The 21,646-nt window shown below is 44.4% G+C and overlaps 1 protein-coding gene across 4 annotated transcripts; it reads left to right on the top strand.

Moving 5' to 3' along the window:
• The first annotated feature begins 3,547 nt into the window (after window positions 1-3,547).
• Window positions 3,548-19,924, top strand: POPDC3 (popeye domain cAMP effector 3). Of its 4 annotated transcripts, none has more exons than XM_071446631.1 (5): window positions 4,380-4,549; window positions 9,603-9,729; window positions 14,580-15,319; window positions 17,033-17,141; window positions 18,049-19,924. In XM_071446631.1, the coding sequence occupies exons 3-5, from the start codon at window positions 14,829-14,831 to the stop codon at window positions 18,382-18,384; spliced, it is 936 nt and encodes a 311-aa protein (XP_071302732.1). In that variant the 5' UTR covers window positions 4,380-4,549; window positions 9,603-9,729; window positions 14,580-14,828; the 3' UTR covers window positions 18,385-19,924. The 4 variants fall into 4 exon arrangements, with proteins under 4 accessions (XP_071302741.1, XP_071302732.1, XP_071302749.1 ...); XM_071446648.1 differs by lacking the exon at window positions 9,603-9,729 and adding an exon at window positions 5,031-5,207; XM_071446640.1 differs by lacking the exons at window positions 4,380-4,549; window positions 9,603-9,729 and adding an exon at window positions 3,548-3,903.
• The last annotated feature ends 1,722 nt before the right edge of the window (window positions 19,925-21,646 follow it).

Here is a 21,646-nt window from a genome sequence, read left to right as displayed (position 1 = left end):
CCTAACCCTAACCTGGACATCCCAGGGTCTGTGGGATGCATCTGGATGAGGCAGGGATGCCATGGGGCAGTGGCTTTGGCACACAGTCCAGCTTTAGTGCTAGATTCCTGATTTGATTCTATAACTTAGCATTAAACTATATTAGCTGCAAAGTGGAGACAATCTTGAAAAAATGCAGGTCTTTCCCACACTGAGTGCTCTGAACACTGGGCTTTTAACACATCCCCGGCTTTTGCACCCTTTTGTCCCAGAGAATTCTTAGAGCCTTCTCTTGTTCCTGCATTTGACATCAGATGAAATTTTTGCAGGGCTCTAATTTTTGAGGGCAGGAGCAGAAGGCTCTGAGCCAAACCCTGGTTCTGCCATGGTCCAGCCCAGCAAGGGCTGTGGAAAGTGCCCTGAGCAGAGTGACTCTGGCCACACACAGAAACCAGAGAAGGCCATCTACAAAGCTAAACACAAAAAAAAGTACTCACTAAGTGAATTTAAACACCTCCTCCAGCAGCAGCCACTAACTGGGATTTGTGTATTTTTGTTACAGCCAAATCCTACACTGGGTACTTAGAGGTAATAGTGTTTGAAATGAGCTCAGGATGGGACGAGCCAGTTTCCAGAAGGAGAAATCTCTGTGGTCAGGCTGCTTCAAGGCATGAGGCCACTTGGACAGTGAGCTATGTCTCCCAGACTCTTCCTTATGGAAAACTGGGTGAAGGAGCAGCTCAGACTCTCCACCTTAACTCCACACTTAAGGTGACAGTACAGAGATACTCAATTCCAAGTCTATTATTTGAGAGCCTTTACATGTGGAAAGATAAAAACTTAAATGTGCTATTTAGCATTTTATTTTACTGATGTGTTAAAAAAAAAAAAAAAAGGCACTTTTCCCTACATTTAAACTGTAAATTAAAACTTTTTTATCTTTACCTGGCAGGGAATGCTATTAGTTGAATGACATTTTAAAAAAGGTTTCCAGTTTGAATTTTGCTTAGTTCTGCAGGCTGGGTATGATTGGAATTACAGTATTACGTTGTGTTATGACACAACTTGATGATGTTTTGCTTGTAAGAGTTAGCAACAAAAATTAGTTCACTATAAAAATGCAAACCTGATTCTATTTACTTCATTACTCACAAATAAAGGGAGAAGTTTCATTAGAACTTAGCTATACATAAGTCTGCTAAAACCTTTTCAAAGTACACAGAAAGTTTAATTCTCTTTCCAAAATGACTAAGAGCTCCTACAGAAGAGTCCTCTTATGACTACCTGGGAAGAACATTACATCCATAGTGGAAAAGAACATCACTTCTTAAAGAGGTAATTCATCATGCCACCTGCTACCATGTCCCCATGCTCCATAACTTATTTTTATTGACCAAGGACAATGCAGGGAAAGAAAAATGCAGTAGAGATGTATTAAACATTTAAAAAGTCTAAGAAAATAGAAAAAATCTTGCCATTAAACAGTAATTGATAACTTCTCCTCTTGGAGGACAGCATGATGTAGGGAACACCATTACTTTCCTTCAGAGATAATGCAGAAGGCAGCCATCTGATGCTGTAAGTCAGACCCTCCTTAAGCACTTGCTGAGGAAATAGATGGGCCTGTTTTCGAGACAGTGAAATCACAGACTGAAATTTCTTTTCCCTCTCTCTGGAGGAAGTTGCCAGCACACCCAAGGGAAGGTCTGGCACCAGCTCTAAGCGGGCACTTTTGGATGCCTGCTTGGGCAATCCTGCCTTGGCTGCAGCAACAGCACAAGAGGCATCTGGAGACAGGGCAGCAGAGAAGCCAGCAAACAGCAAGGCTTTCTGCATGTTTCATAGAGCTGCCAGGCTTCTCATAGGGTGAATCATGTGCAGGTACAGGTGTGTCTAAGGTCCAAAAATCCAATAGCAGGTGTGAGAAGAGGGATTTACCAACTGTCAGAAGCTCACCATGCCCAGTCTCGTGCCTAAGCAGTGGGACTGGCCCAAAGATGCCTGTGCAAGTGTTCAGGTTCCTGCCCAGCACCACTGGAACTAATCTTGTCCTTTCTGCTATGTCTTCCCAGCTGGCCCCTGAGGCCCCTTGGCCAGCTGCCTTCCCACCCTCTGTGCAGAGCATTTGCCACAGCTGAGCCTCTCTCTTGATCCAGGACCACAAAGTCTCCTACAGCTTCTTGAGTCCAATATTGGATTTCTGAGCCTTTCCACAGGCTCCTTTGTAAGTCTGCCTCTAAGTATGACCTTTATATCTTGCCATACTGCTACAAAGAATAATACTGGTTATAATTTGGCATTACACTTACCAGATTATCTGACCTTTTAGAAATAGACTTTTTATATAAGTACAGCCAGCAGTTTAAAATATATCAGTGTAGTCTGGTGACTCAAGTGGTTGGTTCAAAGCACACTGGGCAGAGCCAGTCCCTTTGTACCACATGGTGGCTTTGCCATCTTATTATTGCCTCCATTGGGTCTCTCATCCAGGTTTGATTTCCAAGGCTAGATTGAGAAGGTCATTTGTAGTCTCAGTCTTACAGCACTAGATAATATTGACATGGAGTTGACTGATTTAAAATCAAAAATATGATAGTGGTTCTTGTTCCTTGGTGATCTGTGTATCTGTGGAAGATTACGATGGCCATTGCTTCCAACTAAGTACAACTCAAAAAGTACCTTACAGATATGCCACAAGTATTTCCTTACTTCTTTTATGGTCATTAGAGGGAACATAATTTAATTGATGTAACAGTGGTTTATTGGAATAATGTAATCTCAGTAGATACATAGCTCGAATAAAACACTTTAGGATTCTTCTTTTATTGTGTATTTTCTCATCCCTTTGTTAGCATTCCAGTGAAGAGTAAATATAATAATCAAATTTATGCCTAATGCAACTGGGTATAAATCTAAATAACTGCTTTCAACTCGACCCAAGTATAAAGAACAAAAAGGGGGAAGAAAACGAATCAGTATTGCCTCAGTTTTGCCAGTATAGAAGTCTCTCAGCTTATACTGCTAAAATTAAACTAGTTGTGAAATAGCATAAACTAGTTGTGAAAAAGCATGCCTGGAAGGTAAGTATTGGAGCTACACTGCAAACCCCTTTAAATGTTTCATTAACTACAAGAACCTTAATACATACTCTAATAGATATATAAAAATAGTTTTTTTCCTCAAAAATAATAAATAGAAAAATAAGTTCTGCTATCAGATAGATAATGAAGATTTGAATATGTAACTCAGGATAGCTTAAAGTGCTCTGGTTCGTTGCTTTCTCAAGTTTTAAGAGACTCAGTTATTCCAAAATGTATGCATCTTCTTCCCTGGCAAACATGGAGCTAAAAAAAATCTTTGAAAATAAAAAAAAAAAACAAAAACCTTTGGGAAAGCAAGTTCTCAGAAGTGTTGATCCCTTTACCCAGAGCAGGACAGGTTGCTCTGTCCTTTAACTTCTGGAGAAGGTGCCCCCAGTGCCCTGCCCTAGTTCACCCTGCTGCAGGACGAGCGTGCCAGCCTGCCCTGGGACCTCAGAGCTGGCCACACACCCGGGCTTCTGCACTCCTGCTACGCAGAACACGTTATTGCTTATGCTCCAGTTCCTGACAAATAGCTCCTGTAGTAACAGGAATTGCGCATTTAATAGGCTGTGGGTTTTTCTGTCTTAACAACTTGTAAATCTGCCTCCTCCTCCTCCCCCGTCAATAAACTCTCTCTCCCCGAGACACAAAGTAGTGACCAGAACAAGCGCGTAGCTAGCTCGCTCAAAGGTTCATGCGGTGACACCTCTGTGGGCCTGGGGAGGCATTTGCTTCCTCCGAAACGAAGTAAATGAAAACCGGGCATGAACGGTGCGCCAGCCTGCTGATGAAGGCGACCCTGAAGGCGTCCTTCTCCCTTCTGAAGAAACACCTTGCTGGGGTGAGTAGGTGAAAGAGAAGAGAATTCTAATTTCCTTTATTCCAAACCCCAGTTGCAGACAGTTTAATCCCAGACAGGTTTTCCTGCCCGTCCATCCCGGCACCTGGGCTGCGCCCGCAGCGGGTTTTAGGGTGCCCAGGTTCAGGGTTCGGCCGTCCCCGAGGGCTCCCCGCCTCCGGCTGCCCCGGCCTCTCCCGTACCCGCCCCGACGGCTTCGGTGCCATCGGCGGCGCGGGAGCCCCGGGGAGCGGGGCCGGGCCGGGGAGCGCGGCCGCCGCCTCAGGAGAGGGTGTGCGGGACGGGCGGCAGCTGCCGCCGCCGCGGCTGCCCCGGCCCGGCCCCGCTCCCCGGGGCTCTCCCGAGGCTCTCCCGGAGCTCTCCCGAGGCTCTCCCGAGGCTCTCCCAGTGCTCTCCCGGGGCTGCCCCGCGCCCTCAGCCCCGGGCCCGGCGGAGGCGCCTGCGCGCTGCAGCCGCTCGGTGCCGGCCCCGCTGGCGCCGCCCGCAGCTCCCGCGGCTCCTCTGCCTATTTTAGTCACAGCCACGGCTCCGTGCCCGCCGCGGGACTCGGGGCCGCCGGCGGCGACGAGCGGCAGCCCGAGCCCGTCCCGTCCGGGCTGTCCGGAAACTTTTCCGGGGCGCGGGGCAGGTAAGGGGCGCGGGCAGGGCGGGGGCCGAGCCGGACCGAGCCGGGGCGGGCAGAAGCCTCGGCGCTGCCTCCGCCCGCCCCCCGCCGGCGCTGTCCAGCCCGGCAGCGCTCGGAGCGCCGCCCGCGCTGCCCGGGGCCGAGCGGGGCCGGGGACGCGCCTCCGGCACCGCCGCGCTCCGGGACGGCCGCGCCGGGGCAGGGACGGCGGCGGAGCGGCGGTGCCGGGAGGGCTGCCCGCCCCGGGGATTCGGCGGCGTCCTGAGCAGGGTTACCAGGGGTCACTGTCCCGGGAGGGAAGCCCTCCCTCCCTGCGTGCCCGGCGGGGGTAACCGGAGCTCCCGAGCCAGCCCTGGCTGGAAGTTGCAGAGCTGTGTCCCCTGTGGAGCGGAGCGCGGCACGCTGCCCAGCGCTGCCCCTCGCCAGGGCTCGGTGTGGAGCGGGACCCTCCGCTGTGTGTCTGAGGTCAGGGTTTGTCCCGTAGGACAGCGGGGTTTCTGATTCTGCCCGGGTGCTGCCGCTCATTGACAGAAGAGCTGGCTCGGGGAGTATCTCCACTTGCCACAAAACCACCTCGGGATCCGGGGATTTCTTCCTGCGGCTGGGGGTTTGCCTCGTAGGCTGGCGTTATTTGATACTTCTCTCTCTCCATCAAATAATGGTAAGAGCAGATGAACCCTGAAATCGCATTTGCAGTTGCTCTTTCTGAAGGTAGAACGAGCGACACAAAGAACTTCCTTTCCCCAAACTACAATTTGTTTTTGCCAAACATATTCTTCCAAACTCTAATATTTTATCACATTTTCTTCATCTGTTCTACAAATCTTTGTGTACATTTAGACGGTCAATCACTTTATGGGCAAATATTTTATGTAGCAGATCTCTTGTAATACTGAATCACAGACTACCTGATAGTGTTACAGAAATGCCATTGATGAAACCCAAGTTCCAGAACTAGGGCTTCTTGCTAACTTTGTTGTTTGATGGGAATATGATTGTACACATACAAGTTTAAAAGTCTTCATTGACCACAGCAAAACAAGGGATTGCTTCCACTTCTGCAGAACTGGTCCTGTACAGGCTTTCCACAAAGTTCTGTGTGGTGCCAAATAATAAAGTAGCTTAAAATGTCAAGGTTTAAAGAAATGCCTTGCCTGCAAAATAGTAAGTACACTGCAAGTCCTCTAGTGAAACAGAAGAAAATGGTAACTGTGGCCAATTGTGGTTCCTGACACAAACTTGGCCTTCACAGATATCTTAAAGCTCTTATGACACAAGTTGAGAACAGATAGTTTATTAAGGTTTCAAGAAAAGCATTAACTGAAGCTACCTTTGTCTTTTTATTAAGTGTGTGGGTTCTTCAGAGAGGAGATTTTATTTTGTCCTTTGAGTGTGTTCCCCTACTTTGCAAAGAAGAGCTCTGGTCAGAGTCTCCAGATGATGACAGACACCCTGTGTTTATGTGTTTATGTGTTTGGGCTCGTGGCTCATGGCACATCTCTGTAAGCCAGTTGTACCTGCAGGTATGGTGTGGTGAACCAAGCCTCTTCTTTGGGAAATGAAGTTCATGTCAGGGGGTTGGTTTCATGGGAATACATTCCCAGTGAAAGGCACTAGTGCACCACACAAACTCATTTGAGTGGAATTCCGCAGAGTTCAGCTGCAGTTCATTAACCCACTTTTAAAGCACTTGTGAAATGTGCTTTGTGCCTGCTCTCTCCACTACTAATTTAAAAGTTGAACTGGAGAGAAGCTTGGACTTGTACTTTCTTTCGTGCTTTATTCTAAAACACAAGAAAACAGACAACTTCAATTGTTTTTTGGTAATGCCATTCAATATTCAAGAGCCTTGCTCAAATTTATTCAAGTGTTGTTGATCTTAAAAAAAATGTCTGACTACCATTCTGTATTCATGTTTCTAGGAGCAAAAGAACTTTAAAAAGTGAGAGAGGGGATTATACTTCTTAATTTGGTGGGAATACCACATCTACTTATGGTTCATTAATTCTGAAAGAATTAAAGAAATTGAAAGAAATATGTATTTTTTTTCATTTCAGCTACTGTCTAGATGATAAAATAGACAGCATCTTCAACATTAGCTTTTGAACCACAGAGGGTTGCATTGTGTATTTTACAGTGATAAATGAGGAATTGTTGAACTACTGGAAGTTGTGTATAGTTAGCTGGTCTTTAAATAATTAAAGATTAAATAGTACCAGCTTCACTGTATGCAGTGCTCCTAATGAGCCTCAAGCTGTTCTTTCTCTATTATTGTGGGGTTTCTTCTTCTCTCAAGGCCTCCCCCTGCCCAGCTTTTTTCCACTTCCTAGAATGATTAGTAGGATTTGAAGCAAATTGTAGGCAGAATCAGGCTTTCCCAGCTGCACCCAAACAAGCTCAGTGACTGGAAAGTCCCATTAAACATCTCCTGTTGAAGAGCTGTGCTTTGGAGACAGCAGCTCTGCATCTGCTGCAGCAGGGAGATGGGAGACAGGCCCAGCTTGGTGAGGAGGACAAGCAGTCACTGGCCTGGTGCCATTTGGTGGGGTCTTTGTGTGGAGTGTTGACCTCAGTGTAGAGCTGGCATTGGGGTGTCTCCAGGGCTGGGCAGCAGCTGGCTGAAGGGGCTGCTTGGTTGAACAACCTCAAGCATGGTAGCCTAAATTCTGCCTGACCAGAGCAGGGCTTTGGCCCTGGGTGTCAGAACCCAGGAAATTCCTCTGGCTGCCCTGGAGGGCTTGAGCCCCAGTCTGGGGGGCTCAGAGACCTTGGCACAGAGCCCAAGACCCCTGTGCCTTTGATTTAGCCCTTGGAAAAAACAATTACCAACCTTTATATAAAGAATTACAAGTCAAGAAAATGTAAGTAGAATAATAGTTAGTTTGTCATGGGGTGAAAAATCAATTTTTGAGGTTTTTAGAATGGGGGCTTGGGGTCCCAAGATGGAGGAATTTGGGCATGCCTTGTCCTTTTTACTTCTTCTTCCTAGCCTACATCTTCTGGGTGATGTTGGCATTTTTAGATTGGTTTAGAGCAGAAACTCACTGTCTAACATAGGTGATAGGTATTGGAAGGTTATTGTAAATAGTGTAGACATAGTTTTTAGTATAAAAAGATAACACTGCCTCTGAAGCGGCCTGCCAGACAAACCTGCAGCGAGTCAGAGAAAGAATGTCATAGATAAGAAATGATAAACAACCTTGAGAATGAGAACAGAAGAATCCTGACTCCTTCTTTGACTGCTGGGCTGGAAAAAGAGGCTTGTAGGTATCTCAGAGTCACTGTGAGCAGCAGAGATTCTGAGACCTGGGAAGTCCTGCTTGGCTGCTGGTTGTGTCTCAGAGCTGCCCTGAAGGCGGTGAAGCACCACTGCTGGCTGCACATGCCCCAGCTGCCTGTTTTGCTGCCCTGGGCATCCCCAGAAGGAAGGATTACTGTCTGGGGGGCTATCACATCACAGGAATGATCTGGGCGTGGTGGGTTCAGTTTGGGAATTGCAGCCCAGGCAGCCTGGAAGGACTGGGCAGAGTGTGGTCTGACTGCTAAGGCCTGAGGCACTTCACCTTCCATGTGACGGCCTCTGTCAGAGCCCTGATCCAGTGGGTGAGGCAGTGATGGGACATCAATGGGACACGGGATGCCTGCCTCAGCCAGGGAGTGCTAATCCATCTTCTCTCGTCCCTTGAGCCTGCTCCAGTGACTCATTTTGACTGTGGGTAGGTCACTTGCTGCCCTTCTTGTTGCAGCTGTGATGTTGTGCAGGAGGGACACAGAACTGCCCTGCAGTCCCTCTTCACTCTGCCATGAATGTTGGGAAGGATGAAAGTTTGACAAGAAAGTCTCACAGATTTATGCTTGGCAGAAAGTTTTTTGAATGTAGAATCGGAAGAAGGAATAGAAATGAAAGCAAGTTTTGATGTAGAAGAAAAGAATTGCTGAGCCAGTCTTACTGGATAACCAAGGAGGCAAAGGGCATGTTAGTTAGAAGGGGTTTTTATGATTTAGAGCAAAGGATAAACCCACCTCAAACAGAATAATTTTTTACCAAGGAGAGAGCACAGGCAAACAAGCCTGCCGATGTTGCAAGTAGAAAAAAGGTCTCAAAATTTTCCACTGCAAGAAAACTGAAAAACGACTTCTAGCTTTAACTATAATGTACTAACTTTTAGTGATTGGAGAATAGTAACATGAATATGGCAATCTAGTAGTTATGATAGGCTATAGATAAAAGTTAGGGTATAGATTGGTTCTTCTGTATTCAGATGCTCAGCAAAGAAAAGTATATAATGCATTTGTAGCTTAAACTAAGGGTCTCCAGGCCTGTCTGCAGCTGGAGCTGAGAGCTGTAGGCACAGGCTCTGTCACCCATGACCCTGGACTGCTGTAACCTCTTGTATGGAATAAACTGCATCTTGAAGAGCCTCCTTGAGTCCCACATCTCTCTTTCAGGCTCCTACTCATGAGGATGCTCACCCAGGGAGTGGGGTCCTGAGGCTTGGTTGCTCAGGTTGCAGACAGGCTCCAGGGTAAAGCATTCACATCCATTTATTTGAAAACCATTCACAGGAAGGGATGCTGGCTCCACACAGATGAAGATTTCACCTGTAATGTCTACAGGAGGAATAATTTCAGAGCTATACCTGTCTTCAGTGTTCTCTGTTGTCTAAAGTAGCTCTTAGTTGGTATCTGAGATAGGCTTCTGGATTTCTCTGGGAAGACCAGCTCCAAAACTTTCTAGGTATATACAACTTTTTTATATCAAGTAATTCAAGATTAATTCAAAAGTCAAGGAGACACTGTTGCAATAATCTAATGTGATTTCCTGTAGCATAAAAAATATAATCGTAGTAAATATTTTTTTTTTAAATAATAGTATACCCAGACTTATTTTAGGAACCAGACAGCATTTTAACTTCTTTAATTCCTAGCAAAGGAAATCTTTAGGGCCATCCTACTAATTAATTACCTTTGCTATGTATGCTTGTGTGTCTTTGAAAGTTGAATATATCTAGTGACTTTTGTAGTGACTGATTATCTTGATACCATTGTTTTTTAGATTGGGCAGTCCTTTTCTTCCTCACCTTCCTTCCACCTTCCTGCAGGCTGCATTTTGTTGGTGAAACCTTGTGTTTTCCAGTATTGTATGACAGCTTTCTCTAGGATACAGTCTCAAGAAGTTTAAGGTAATGTAGCTTGTGTTGTTAGTTGCTGCCCTTATTGCTGCATGCACGTTCTCAGCCTGAAGTGTGTCCAGGGACACTGTGTCACTGAAAATAGCTGGTGTACCTGCCCATGCTTGCCTGGAGGCATGCAGCCATGGCTCTCTGTAGGTGCAGAGCTCGTCTGTGCCCCCAGTCAGGTGCTGCAAAGCAATGAGAGTTTGGCTCTCTTGGTCCCTGGGGTGTCTAGCCCCACTGCAGAAGGAAAGTAGCTTGGGAAAAGTATGCAGCATAAACAGGGATTGGGAGTGACAGGTGTCAGCAGGAGCCACAGAGGGGATTCCAGGGATTAGGGGCAGTGGAAGGAAGGGGTATCTCAACTGCCATATGCCTTTACTCTGCATGTGAAACTACTTGATGAAATTAAGGAGCAGTTTCTTTTTATAATCTAAATGATGTTAAACCAGATGTAATTTGTGAGCTTAGAGAGGGTGCCTGGAGCTCATCCCTGTGGAAGTGGGGGTGTCCAGGCCAGGAGGACCCTCCCTGGCTGGAGGGACTGCCTTGCCCCTGGTGGACTTGCTGGAGTGTCGAGCCAGGCTATGACTCCTAGCTCATATAAACATACACACTGGAGTGTGCTAAATCCATCATTATCTCATTTTGTGCTAAGAAGTGCATATGCTGTAAAGGAAAATCTTTCCTTTTGCTTCCAAACCTGTAGCAAACAATTCACCCAGGCTGATTACATGATTAGCATGTACAGCTCTATGGCCTGTCCACATGTACAGTGTGAAAGTGCTGAGGGCTTTCTTTCACTTGGCATAAGGCAACTGAAGAATGGACTATTCAAACTCTGAATAGCTTTACTTTTGACTTAATTAAAAAAAGACCAATGAGAAAACTGCTGGTGGCCTCAGGGCTTTTAGGGTTTCTTTTTTGCAGGAATTATTGTGATCCAGACACAGTAACTAACACTCAGAGCTTCTCAGAGTTGAATTTGAATCATCAGTGACAAAAATGGGGTAAAGTACATGGTTCTCAAGCAAATTCAAAAGGTACATAATAGGTAATTCTTTGTGTGAACACTGCAGTGTAGGGGGAAACACCCATTTGAGGAGGGGGAAGGTTGTAATGTGCATTTGTACAATGCAAATTCTTTCTGTTTTGACTGGTTCAGTGTACTGTTGATATGAAATTTTAAGTTGCCAGCAGGTATTTATTTGGTAGCATATGAGTGAAATACTTCATTTTCTGCTTTGAAACTCCAGCAAACTCTGTGATTTCAACACTTTCTGATGGCAACAAAGTCCTCTCAGCACTGCTGCTTGTTTTAAAGAAGTCCATGCCAGTGTATATTGCTCACATCTCTAGCCTGCGCTGATTTTTCGCATCACTTCATCTGCTCCTGCTGGAGAAGGTGGGATGTGGTGGGGCAGGACACTCTGAAGCATGTCAGTAATTCAGGCTGTGTTGGCAGGGCACATCTCCTTCCCAAGCTGGGAGGAGTCATGGTGCATGAAGCTCATGGCAGCCTGCAGATGTCAATGTGTGTCACTGTGATTGTGGCAGCCCCACGGCAGGGAGTGTGCTGTGCATGCTGCTCCTTCTCCATGGGCAGGGCATGGAGCAGAGAGTGCTCAGTGCTTGCTTGGGATGACACAGTTCTTCAGCTTTAGCAGCCAAGGCACGTGTTTTAAATGCACTTTCCTGCTTGCTGGATCATCACCATCAGATGAATTTGTAGCAAGAGCTGTTCAGCACAGCCAGGGCAATCGAAGCAGGACATCCAACAAAGCAGAAGGCCAAAGCACCTCAGTGACAGGACAATGTCCCCTCCAGGTGTTTACAAATGGTGCTGTTATCTGCTGTGGAGGATGACTCCGTTGGTATCACAGCTGCTTGGTTTTTTGGTTTGGGGGATTTTTCTCCCCCACAACCTCACTTGCAGTAGATGAATGGCTTAATTAGCGTGTCTGTTCTGAAACCTTCAAGAGTTGCAGGAACTATAAAGAAAAATGTGAAAGGCTTCATCTAGCACTAAATACCCTTCAAAACCGGAAATTTTACTAAACCGGAAATTTTACTAAACTTATATCTGTTATTGTCCCTGCTCTATTTACAACTGCCAATGATTTTTAGCTCCCAAACATTAGAATAATTTCTTATTTGAGAAGAGCTGCATCCTCTCTTTCTGCCTGCAAGCATGCCTGCTCTTCACCATAGCTCTGAGAAATGAGTCCCATTTAGGAGTGGGTTTTGTCAGTATTTCCAGAGGGTTTGGTTTTTCCTGCACACCTTGTGTAGCTCAGGAAAGGGTTGTGTTGGTAAGGCTGTGCTCTGGACTGGCACTGGCCTCCCTCCTTTGCCCTTCCTCTTGCCTGGAAGGAGAGAGGCCCTCTCCAGTCTGGGAGATGCTGCAGCACAGTAAAAGTTCTCATTGTGTAGAACTAATTGAATAAGTGGGAATTTTCCACACAGTGGTTTTGGAAGATAGGTCCAATTCTGAAGAGGAACAAATGCAGAACAGTTTTCTCAGGACTTTGTTTTTGTGTGTGATGAGCCTATATCCATGTCCTAGTAGTACACTGTTCTTTCCAAGTTATTTTGGCCCATCTTGTCATGAATAAATGCTTCACAGAAATGCTGTGAGCTGTAGTGTGGGCAGACTGAGAAAGCAATAAGTGAATTAAAAATTGTGCGAATTTTTGAATTTTAAAAATTAAGTGAATTAAGAATTGTGCATACATTCTGTGAAATTACTACTGTGTTGTGTCAAATTATTGTAATATGTGACATTACATGATGAAAAGATGTTGGTAATGTAAAGCAAATTACTGCTCCACCGTGGTTTTGTTTGTGGCATACATGCAGTTTCCAGTGTATCTCCTCAGTCATGGTTCCCTTCAAAACACTGATTTTTACTGTTTTCTTTTAGAAATTAGGGTCTTCAGTAAAACTGCTTAGAGCAAAATGTTGGCAGGAGAGTAGAAGTATTAGCAATAATCCAAAATTACTATTATCAGTGATTCTGTTTTAAACAAACAATCAGTCAAACAAAAAACTTCTGCCACTGCTTTCTGACTGTTTAATGGAAATGCTGAGTGTATTCAGAACACAAGGTCTGGGAACTGCATGCTCCAGTTTTTTTTCTTTTAACTCAAAAATCTTACCCCTTGATCACAGAAGCACCACTTAAAATTCCTCATGACCTTACCATACCCAGGTAACTTCTTTATAAGTGATGCAGCTTCCATCTCCCAGTCTCCAAGGGATAAGTCCTACATCTGAGGGGAATCCTGTACCAGAGGAGAGTATTTGGGTAAAGAAACAAATGGCAAAAGTTTTAGTTGTAAACTACCTTATTCTTGTAATACTGGTTCTTAGGCTGCAGGAGGATTTTGAGCATTGTAATTTGGAGAGATTCTGTGCTCTTTAGCTGTGGTACTTTTATGGGCCAGTGACTTTCCTATCACCACTCCCAGAGAGGGAGAGTCTCCTCCTAACATGTTCTTCTGAGCTCTGCTGCTCAGTTGTGTGGGATTTTATGTCTTTGTTTGGCACCAGTGTTATTCAATCATAGAATTAATGTTGGGGTTTGAATAAAATTCAAAGAAGTAATGCTGTGGTGGCCAGGAAATACGATACAAATTTTCTTTATTAATTTCTTAGACCTGTCACTGTAAAAGAAGCACCACTGAAAGCGCTGATGAATGATGTTGGATGCCTCACTGCAAGAGCAGGGCTTTTAGAGTATTGACTTCTGTGGCTCTTGTGAGGGGAAAAAAAACCTAAACTACTTTGATATTCTAGAGAATCTGATAATTTTGATAACAAGATAGTTCTTAGTTTCCTTGCCATTCTACCAGGAAAAGAACCAGACAGTAAGGCTTTGGAAGGTTTCAATACTGATTACACCACTAATATATTCTGTTTTTCCACTTTCTACCATGTATAATCTCGCATTGAGGTACGTATTTTTATTTTAAAAGACAGATATGGAAAGCTAGTTTTGATTTTTTGTTTTTAGATTTATCTTGGAGTTTCTTTCATGCTTCTTGGTTCTGTTTTTTCCTTTGAAAACTCTTAGGAATACATCACCATATGAAAATGAATACCATGTTTCACATTTTAGAGTGTTGAATGATAAAAATATGTGGCCCATGGCATGAAATTCTATGATGTAGAACTTTGAATGTTGTAAAATTGCTTTGTAAATGTCCCTTGAGTCATATTTTGCAGGACTACTTGCTTTCTGTTCTAATAGCATAATCTGTATCAGGATGCCTTTAAGCCTTGTCATCTTCCCTATATATGACAGGGTTTTTTACCTGTTATCCTTGGAGTAGAAAAGACCCTGTGACACTTGGGTTTCCCTTGCTGTGGTGTTTGGGGATGGAGTTTGCTGTCCCCAGGAACAGAGAGCAGAGAGTTGAGAGAATGCTCAACCCATTAATGAGAATGATTTGACCGAAATCCAGAGGGAGATGGAGAAGGTGAACAAGGAAGAAGAGTTCACTGTCTCTTCTTGTTAAAGAGCTGGGTAGGACATTTAAAAGGCTCTCAGGGAGCAGGGTCTGGACCAACAAATCCTTGTCAGCAGTGAGGCTGTACAAAGGCTTGTCACAAGATGCTGTGAATGCAACACACAGCTTTACTTGGATTCAGTGGCAGTTCAGTAGTTGCTACTCAGATCACAGATACAGAAAACATGATCTTCAGCTGAGTGAATATTAAAGTTTGATCCTGGAATCACAGAGCTTCAAGGGTAATTGGATCTTAATGCAGTCTGTGGTTTAGGCACTAAAACTTTGATAAAATTTAATTGATGAAAATAATTTTATAAGTAATTCATCTCTTCTTCACTTGTCCAGATCAGAGGAAGCTACAGATGACATGACCAAAGTCAACACAATGCATGAGCTGATGAGAGACAATGCTGAGAACATTAGCTGCTTCGTTGCTGGAAATCCTAAGTGCAGCTTTACTACCAAGAGACCCTGATGTTATGTGATCACCAAGCACAGTTTGCAAGAATGGAAAACCAAAGGAAAACCAAAACTAGTTGCGTCTCATAAATAAAAGATTTCAAGATTCAGCTGAATCAAAAAATTATTCCAGCCATGGGAGAAAATGCAAGTTTTTGGGAAAGTCTGATATATGCACATCCTACGTGTACCAGCTGGAAGCAAGAGGCAGAGGGATCTATCTACCACCTAGCCAGTATTTTCTTTGTCGTGGGCTTCATGGGTGGAAGTGGATTCTTTGGGCTCCTCTACGTCTTCAGCTTGCTTGGACTGGGCTTTCTCTGCTCTTCTGTCTGGGCTTGGCTGGATGTGTGTGCTGCTGATATATTCTCCTGGAATTTTGTACTGTTTGCTATTTGCTTTGTCCAGTTCGTTTACGTTACCTACCAAGTCCGGAGTGTTGCCTTTGACAGGGAATTCCAGGAACTCTACAGTGCTCTCTTCCAGCCTCTGGGAATTTCCTTGACTGTGTACAGGAAGATTGTCTTGTGCTGTGATGCAGAAGTGGTTACCCTGGAGAAGGAGCATTGTTATGCCATGCAGGGCAAAACACCTATTGACAAACTGTCCTTGCTTGTGTCAGGCAGGTTGGTATTGCTTTGTTCAGGCTCTCTGCAAATACCTTTATTTTCCTCTCCTTATTGAAAATGAAAGAAAAAAAGGAAAAAGCCTGGTTTGTGTATTGTTTGTTTATTTTTCAGTACAATAAATTAAATATTAATACAAATAATATAAATATTAATAGGTTAAATACACTTGTCTAGGATAGTACTAGCATAAAAACACTGAGCACAGAACCTGAAATATCATAAAGAAAAGAATTTTTTCAGGCTGCTGTATCATATCATTTAACAGGTTAGGCAGATTAAGGGAATAAATGTGGATTTTCAGTGTTCAGGTTATGGCTTGCTCTCTGTCTACTGCCTAGCTGATGAGCACAGCATCTGTCCTATTTTTCTTTACTAGTATCATCTGAAATGGGACAAAAAGTTAGTTACAAAACTGAGATAAACTGTTTAATAGAGATCTTGACTTTGATATAGATTGTGTTTGATTGCTTTCAAAGGGGTGGGAGAAGGGTATCAATAAGGAAGAGAAAAAGACTTAAAAGTGCCCTTTCATTACAAGAGGATGTAGCTGAGCCTTGTCAAGACTTGCAGACCTGGGTCTACAGTTACTGTATACTGTGGCCAGTGTTAGACCCTGAAGCAGTAAATCCACCTGCTTGTACTCCCTGCTTCCTGGAGAGCCTTCTGGCAGCCTTGCTGATGCTGTCCTGGAGGGGAACATCAGCTTTTGTACTGTATGCAAAGCAGGGGGCAGTCCCAGACCACCCCGAGAATAGGTTGGACACCCAGAGGTGATGGACACGGGGGGTCCTTGATGGGACACTTGGTGGGTGGGTGCTTTTTGCTCCATGGACACATGGATCCTGTGGGCAGCTCGACACTCAGCTGATTTAGGACTACCTGCAGTGAACCATATGGATTGTGGGCAGTTTTCCTTAGTGACACCCTGGTTCACAGAGTTCTTGGGAGCTCTCTAGGAAGTACCTCATGGAAGTTGCTTTTAGTCTTACCAAAGGAGAGGTATCCATCCTTCTACATGCCCAGCCAGAGTTCCTGCTGCCCTTCACCATGTGGTGCAGGGCTGCTTGTGTGCCTTCCTATTTATTTGTTATTTAAAAAGTAGCAAGTAAAGAAGTTTTTCTTTGGCATTTTCAGAAGGCCACAGCATTCACACAGAGATCCCATAATGCCAGGCTGTTCTTCTGGCTCCAGACATAGTCCTGTGGCCATGTAATTCCTGTTGAGCATGGAGAGAGGCCTACCTAACACATGCCATGGAGCACTCCTGCTTCCCACTCCCAGTTTTTGCCACTTTGTTCTCTCTAAAATGAGTATTTGCCAAAACTAGAAGTAAATCCCATGGTTTTCAGGAGAAGCAGATAAATGCTGTTATGGGCATTGGTCTTTCACTTCTGCAGTGCATGGTGGCCTTTTAATGGCAAAGCTTGTGCATCACTGCACACACCTACCACAGAGAGAATAATGGGTTTTGAAAAAGGCCTGGAAAGATTTCCCTTTCAGTTGCATGATTGTCTTGTATTGTCTTTCAACTGGCCTGAGCAAGTTGGGTTCAAAAATATAATTAGGATAATTATAATTGGCCATTGATTGCTTTTTCATGCTTTCAAAGCTATATTTAAATTCCTCAAACAGTTGAAACAGCACATTCTTGTGGTAGTCATTGCTGGTGCACAGGTAGTGCTAACAAATTAACACATCTTATCTTGGTAGGATCAGAGTGACAGTTGATGGGGAGTTTCTGCATTATATTTTTCCTCTTCAATTTCTGGACTCTCCTGAATGGGATTCACTGAGGCCCACAGAAGAGGGAATTTTCCAGGTAAAAGTTAAGGGGTTTCCTTCCTTTTTTCATTTTTTTTTAGTGCTACTGGAAAGTGTTCAAGGACTGTTTGATTTAGAAATGAATTTGTTCAGTTGTGGGTTTCCTTTGGGATACTATGCAAACAAGGGGCATCCCATTAGTTTGGGAAGTCCTCTTTATCCACTGGACTGGTTTTGCTGTTTGTGCCTTGTTACAACAAACAGGGGTTTTCTTAAAGCTAATATGGGAGGTTAATCTGGGAGGTAGGCTCTGTTTGCATTCTCTGCTGTGCTGATATTCAGCCCTGAGAAGCCAGGTTTCCTCAGGGTGGGAAGAAGCTGGTGCTGTAGAGGTTTCCCAGTGGGAGATGAGCCAGGGGAGGACGTGCCTGGCACACAGCTTGGCACGGGTGACAGCACAGGACACGGTGTCAGCTGCGGTGCCCCTGCGCTGCTGTCACTCGCCTGACGCGCTGGCTCCTGTCCCTGTTGGATCTGATGTCTGCTGTCACGAGAACAAATGGCATTTGTTGAGAGCTTTCTTTAGACCTGCCTTTTCAGCTGAGGCTGCCAAGAGTGGAGCAGGGAGTGCAGGGCTGAACCAGGGCATCCATGTGGCACTGAACAAGGCATGCCATATGGGCACAGGCATATTGTCACTGAGGTTAACTAGATGTGATCACTTAGTCCATAGCCAGTCACCTTTCTCATTTGTCTTTTGCATACAATAACTTACCCCTCCCACACAGAATCACAGAATAATGAGATTGGAAGAGGCCTCTAAGATACCTCCCAGAGCTCTCTGGCTCGGTTAAAAGGCTCTAAATTGCAGTAGACAGGTTCTGCTGGGAGAGGGGGGTGCCTTCTGAGCAAGGGCAGCAGCAGCAGCACCTTGTCACCTGGCTGTTCAATTCTCTCTTCTCCAGGTAACGCTCACAGCAGAGACAGACTGTCGCTACGTGGCCTGGAGGAGAAAGAAGCTCTACCTGCTGTTCGCTAAGCACCGCTTCATCTCCCGCCTCTTCTCCATTCTGATCGGGAGCGACATCGCCGAGAAGCTGTACGCGCTGAACGACAGGGTGCACGTGGGCCAGGGCTTCAGGTACGACATCCGCCTGCCCAACTTCTACCACGTGGCGCTGCCGGAGCCGCCCCCGGTGCCGCCGCCGCCGCCGCCGCGCCCGCACCGCCTGCAGCGGGGCTCCCCCCGCCGCCCGCCCGCCGCGCCCGCCAACTGCGGCTCCTTCCTCGCTCCCTCCTAGGCAGGGACACCCTGCCCCGGCCACTCCTCACAGCCCCGCCGCAGGAAAATGGGAGCTGAGAGACGAAAGCAGGTGAAGCCAAATCTGACTGACAAGTGCCATTAACTGTTATGAGTAGAAAAGCTGCCCATTTTTTTAAAAGGTTGCAGAGTTCACAGGTTGGGCTAGTTGCTGCCAGAGTGGAGTTCTAACTGTTTGTTATTGTAATCACCTGTCATCTTCATTAACTACCTGTTGTGGATGGTTAAGAATTCCCCGTTTTGTCTGTGCACCCTGCTGCTTCCTGGAGGATGGCACCCAGACGGTGAAGAGGAGGAGACCTCGGAGTTAGCATGCAACGGGAGAAGCCCCTCACCAAACCTAGCCAAAACCCCTAAAACAACGAGCCAACACAAAATTGACGAATCAAAGTGATGACTAGACATGAGGAACAGAATCCAGTATCTGCTAAGACCCTTTTTACCCCTCACCCTAAAAGATGTCGGCTAGACAGAGGACCTCGAATGTTGAACCAGACATTGGGGAACGTGGGGATGCTCTCGTGAGGATACAACTCCCAGCTATGCCCACAGATCAGTGGACAAAGCTGCGCTCTTCCTCCTCCTCCTCCTCCTCCTCCGAGTCACTCCTGGGAGCAGCGGCGCCGTGAGCGCAGCCCTGTCGGTTCTCCCCACCCGACTGCATTTTTACTGTCTGTGCAATATGTTTACTTTCTGTTGATACTCCTTCATCTCTTTTGTTTTGGTGTAGAACAAATCATAACAGTATGAGGTCTTATTGCAATTGTGGTGGCCTCTGTGGTGGCGTGTTGTTTTGTTTTGTTTTGTTGTTGGTGTGTTGTTTTTTTTTTAAAGCAAGCCCATTGTAATTATGTTTTCCTCAAAAAATTTTGCCACAGTGAAATATAGTCAGAATAGTCAATGAAAACAACTGAGTTTTCATTTTCCTGTATTTTCCTCAAAAAATTTTGTCACAATGAAATATAGTCCGAATAGTCAATGAAAACAATTAAGTCATCTTCAAAATATAGCAACTGGTTTAGAATGTTCTTTTTTTTGCCATGTGAACATTCTCTCAATTTACATGAAAACTGTTGCTGAAAAAAAAGACCAAGGAAAGATTGCATTGGGTTTGTTTCTTAAAGAAATGAAAGATTTTGAAATGCACAGCAAGATTGTTAAAAATCCAAACAAAACAAAACAACAAATTGTGTCCCATGAGTAATTGGTTTCTCTCTGACTGTCCTTCAGAGGTAATACGTGAAAACAAATGTAAGTGTCATTGCTGGCATTAGAAAAATACAAGAGCTGTAACTGCTGCAAATACAGCTTAGGGAAATGGTTGTGTAGCATTTCTGATGGAATGTGATGCTATAGGACCTGGGGTTCTGCAGTGTCAGCGCCCTTTGTGACATGTACAATAAATAACGTTAATCAATTTACTGCCAAACCACTGGAGTTTGTTTTATAATATTCCTTTTAACTATGTTTGTCAGGAAGAGACTAGAACACCTGCAGCAATAAATGCAATTTTTAACTGACACATTCTTGTTTAGCTTCCAGAGTCACTTTTCTGTGCCTATGAAACTCTTGATTCAAAAGATGTTCTCTCCCTAATTCTGTGGTGGTTTAATGACATAAGGGAGCCTCAGATTGCACTTCAGTAGGAGAGAGTTCGTTCTGACCCTCGGGGTCACTGTGCCTTTGAAGAGAAGTGTCCAAATGTCTTTGCTAACTCACCTTCTTGCTGCTCTGCCTGATGCCTGCCAGTAATCAAAAAGTAAGAAGCATTACTATTTTATGAGAATGGATTGCTGCTTGATATGTCTGGAAGTAGATAATATTTTTAATATTTTAAAATTGCTGGCTTGTTTGGTAGGATGACCGCTGTGTACTTCTCTATGTGTGGGTGTACATATAAGTTCAGACCTTGTGAGTTGTTTCTGGAGGACTTAAAATGATGATACAATCTTACACTTGAAGGATAATCATGCTGTATGTATAAAAAAGCTATTAGGAGTGACGTGAAACACTACCTGTTTGAAGGACATTTAGAGTGTAGAGCAGATATGATTGTACAAGTTTTGCTTTTAGGTTTATGTTGCTTCCTCTGAGAGGAAAACCAGCCAAACATAAATACCCCAGAATGCAATGTGATAATCCCCAAATCATTCTCATAACCCAGCCAGGCAGTGTATTCTGTATGTACTGTTTAATGCTTGAAGTCCCTGAGACACAGAGCTACTTTGTCTTGGCCAAAAGGGAATTGGAAAAAATGCAAACAGTTCACTGATGGCTTTTAATGACCTGTTCAGATGATAACTAAAGCACAAAGTGCCAGAGGCTGGCAGCATGTTGTAAGGATGTACATCCGTGTAACAGTCTACAAACATGAAAATATTTTAAATGCATAAAAGAGATCTTATTCTAGACTTAGGTGTAATAGAAATAATTTATTAGTGTTCTTCTTGGTTTTCTTGGATATTTTGGTTTGACCTATTTATTAAAGAAAAGTTGTCTTTACTAAATTCTGACCCTACTGAAGTTAATTAGCTTGATCATCTTCACCTTAAAATAAGACTAAGGAGTCTTACTTACCCAGTTTCTATGTCAAGCTTATGTATTGTATTTAAGCTGTAGCATACTGCTTAGAAAGATACTGGGGAATGATGGGTGCTTCATGACATACTTTGATATTTTTTTCTTTTTTGTGACTGTTGTATGCTTTGGTTTCTGTCACACACTTTCCAAACACAATCTTCTGTGATGCTTTTCTCTGCTGGAATTGGTTACTGTCAGAAATCTCTACCAGGACATGTCTGAGTCAATATCTGAACATACTCTTAGCTAATCTTGTTTAGGTGTTGCTACTGTGCTTTCTGGGCTTTGAGTCATTTTTAAAAAATTGTTTCTAGTTTTCTAGCATCTGTTTGAGACATGACTAGCAGAACATTTGAGCTGGAAAAATCAGCTGTAAAATAGATGTCTACAATAATCTAAGTACACACAAAAGGTCTGGAAGCAAGACAGAAGTTCTCTCTATCTCTGTTTTTATTTTAATCTGGACAGTACTTCTAAAACATACAGTGAAATATGCTCTGGAATGCAACTCATAAACCAGTGTTTTGGGAGGGCTGTATAATCTCCCTAAATGAAGACATACTCAGGATGATGACAGTGAAATTAGACAAGTTTTGTGAGATCATAAACACCCAGTCCTTAGAGAGTTGGGTAGACAACTCTCCAGGCTGAGAGTTGCTCAG

The sequence above is a fragment of the Agelaius tricolor genome, unplaced genomic scaffold (assembly GCF_023055355.1).
Source record: "Agelaius tricolor isolate 1412-34295 unplaced genomic scaffold, bAgeTri1.0.p SCAF_1, whole genome shotgun sequence".
Lineage (NCBI taxonomy): Eukaryota > Metazoa > Chordata > Aves > Passeriformes > Icteridae > Agelaius > Agelaius tricolor.
Note: the sequence above shows the minus strand (reverse complement) of the source record. Positions and strands in the feature narration are given on the sequence as shown.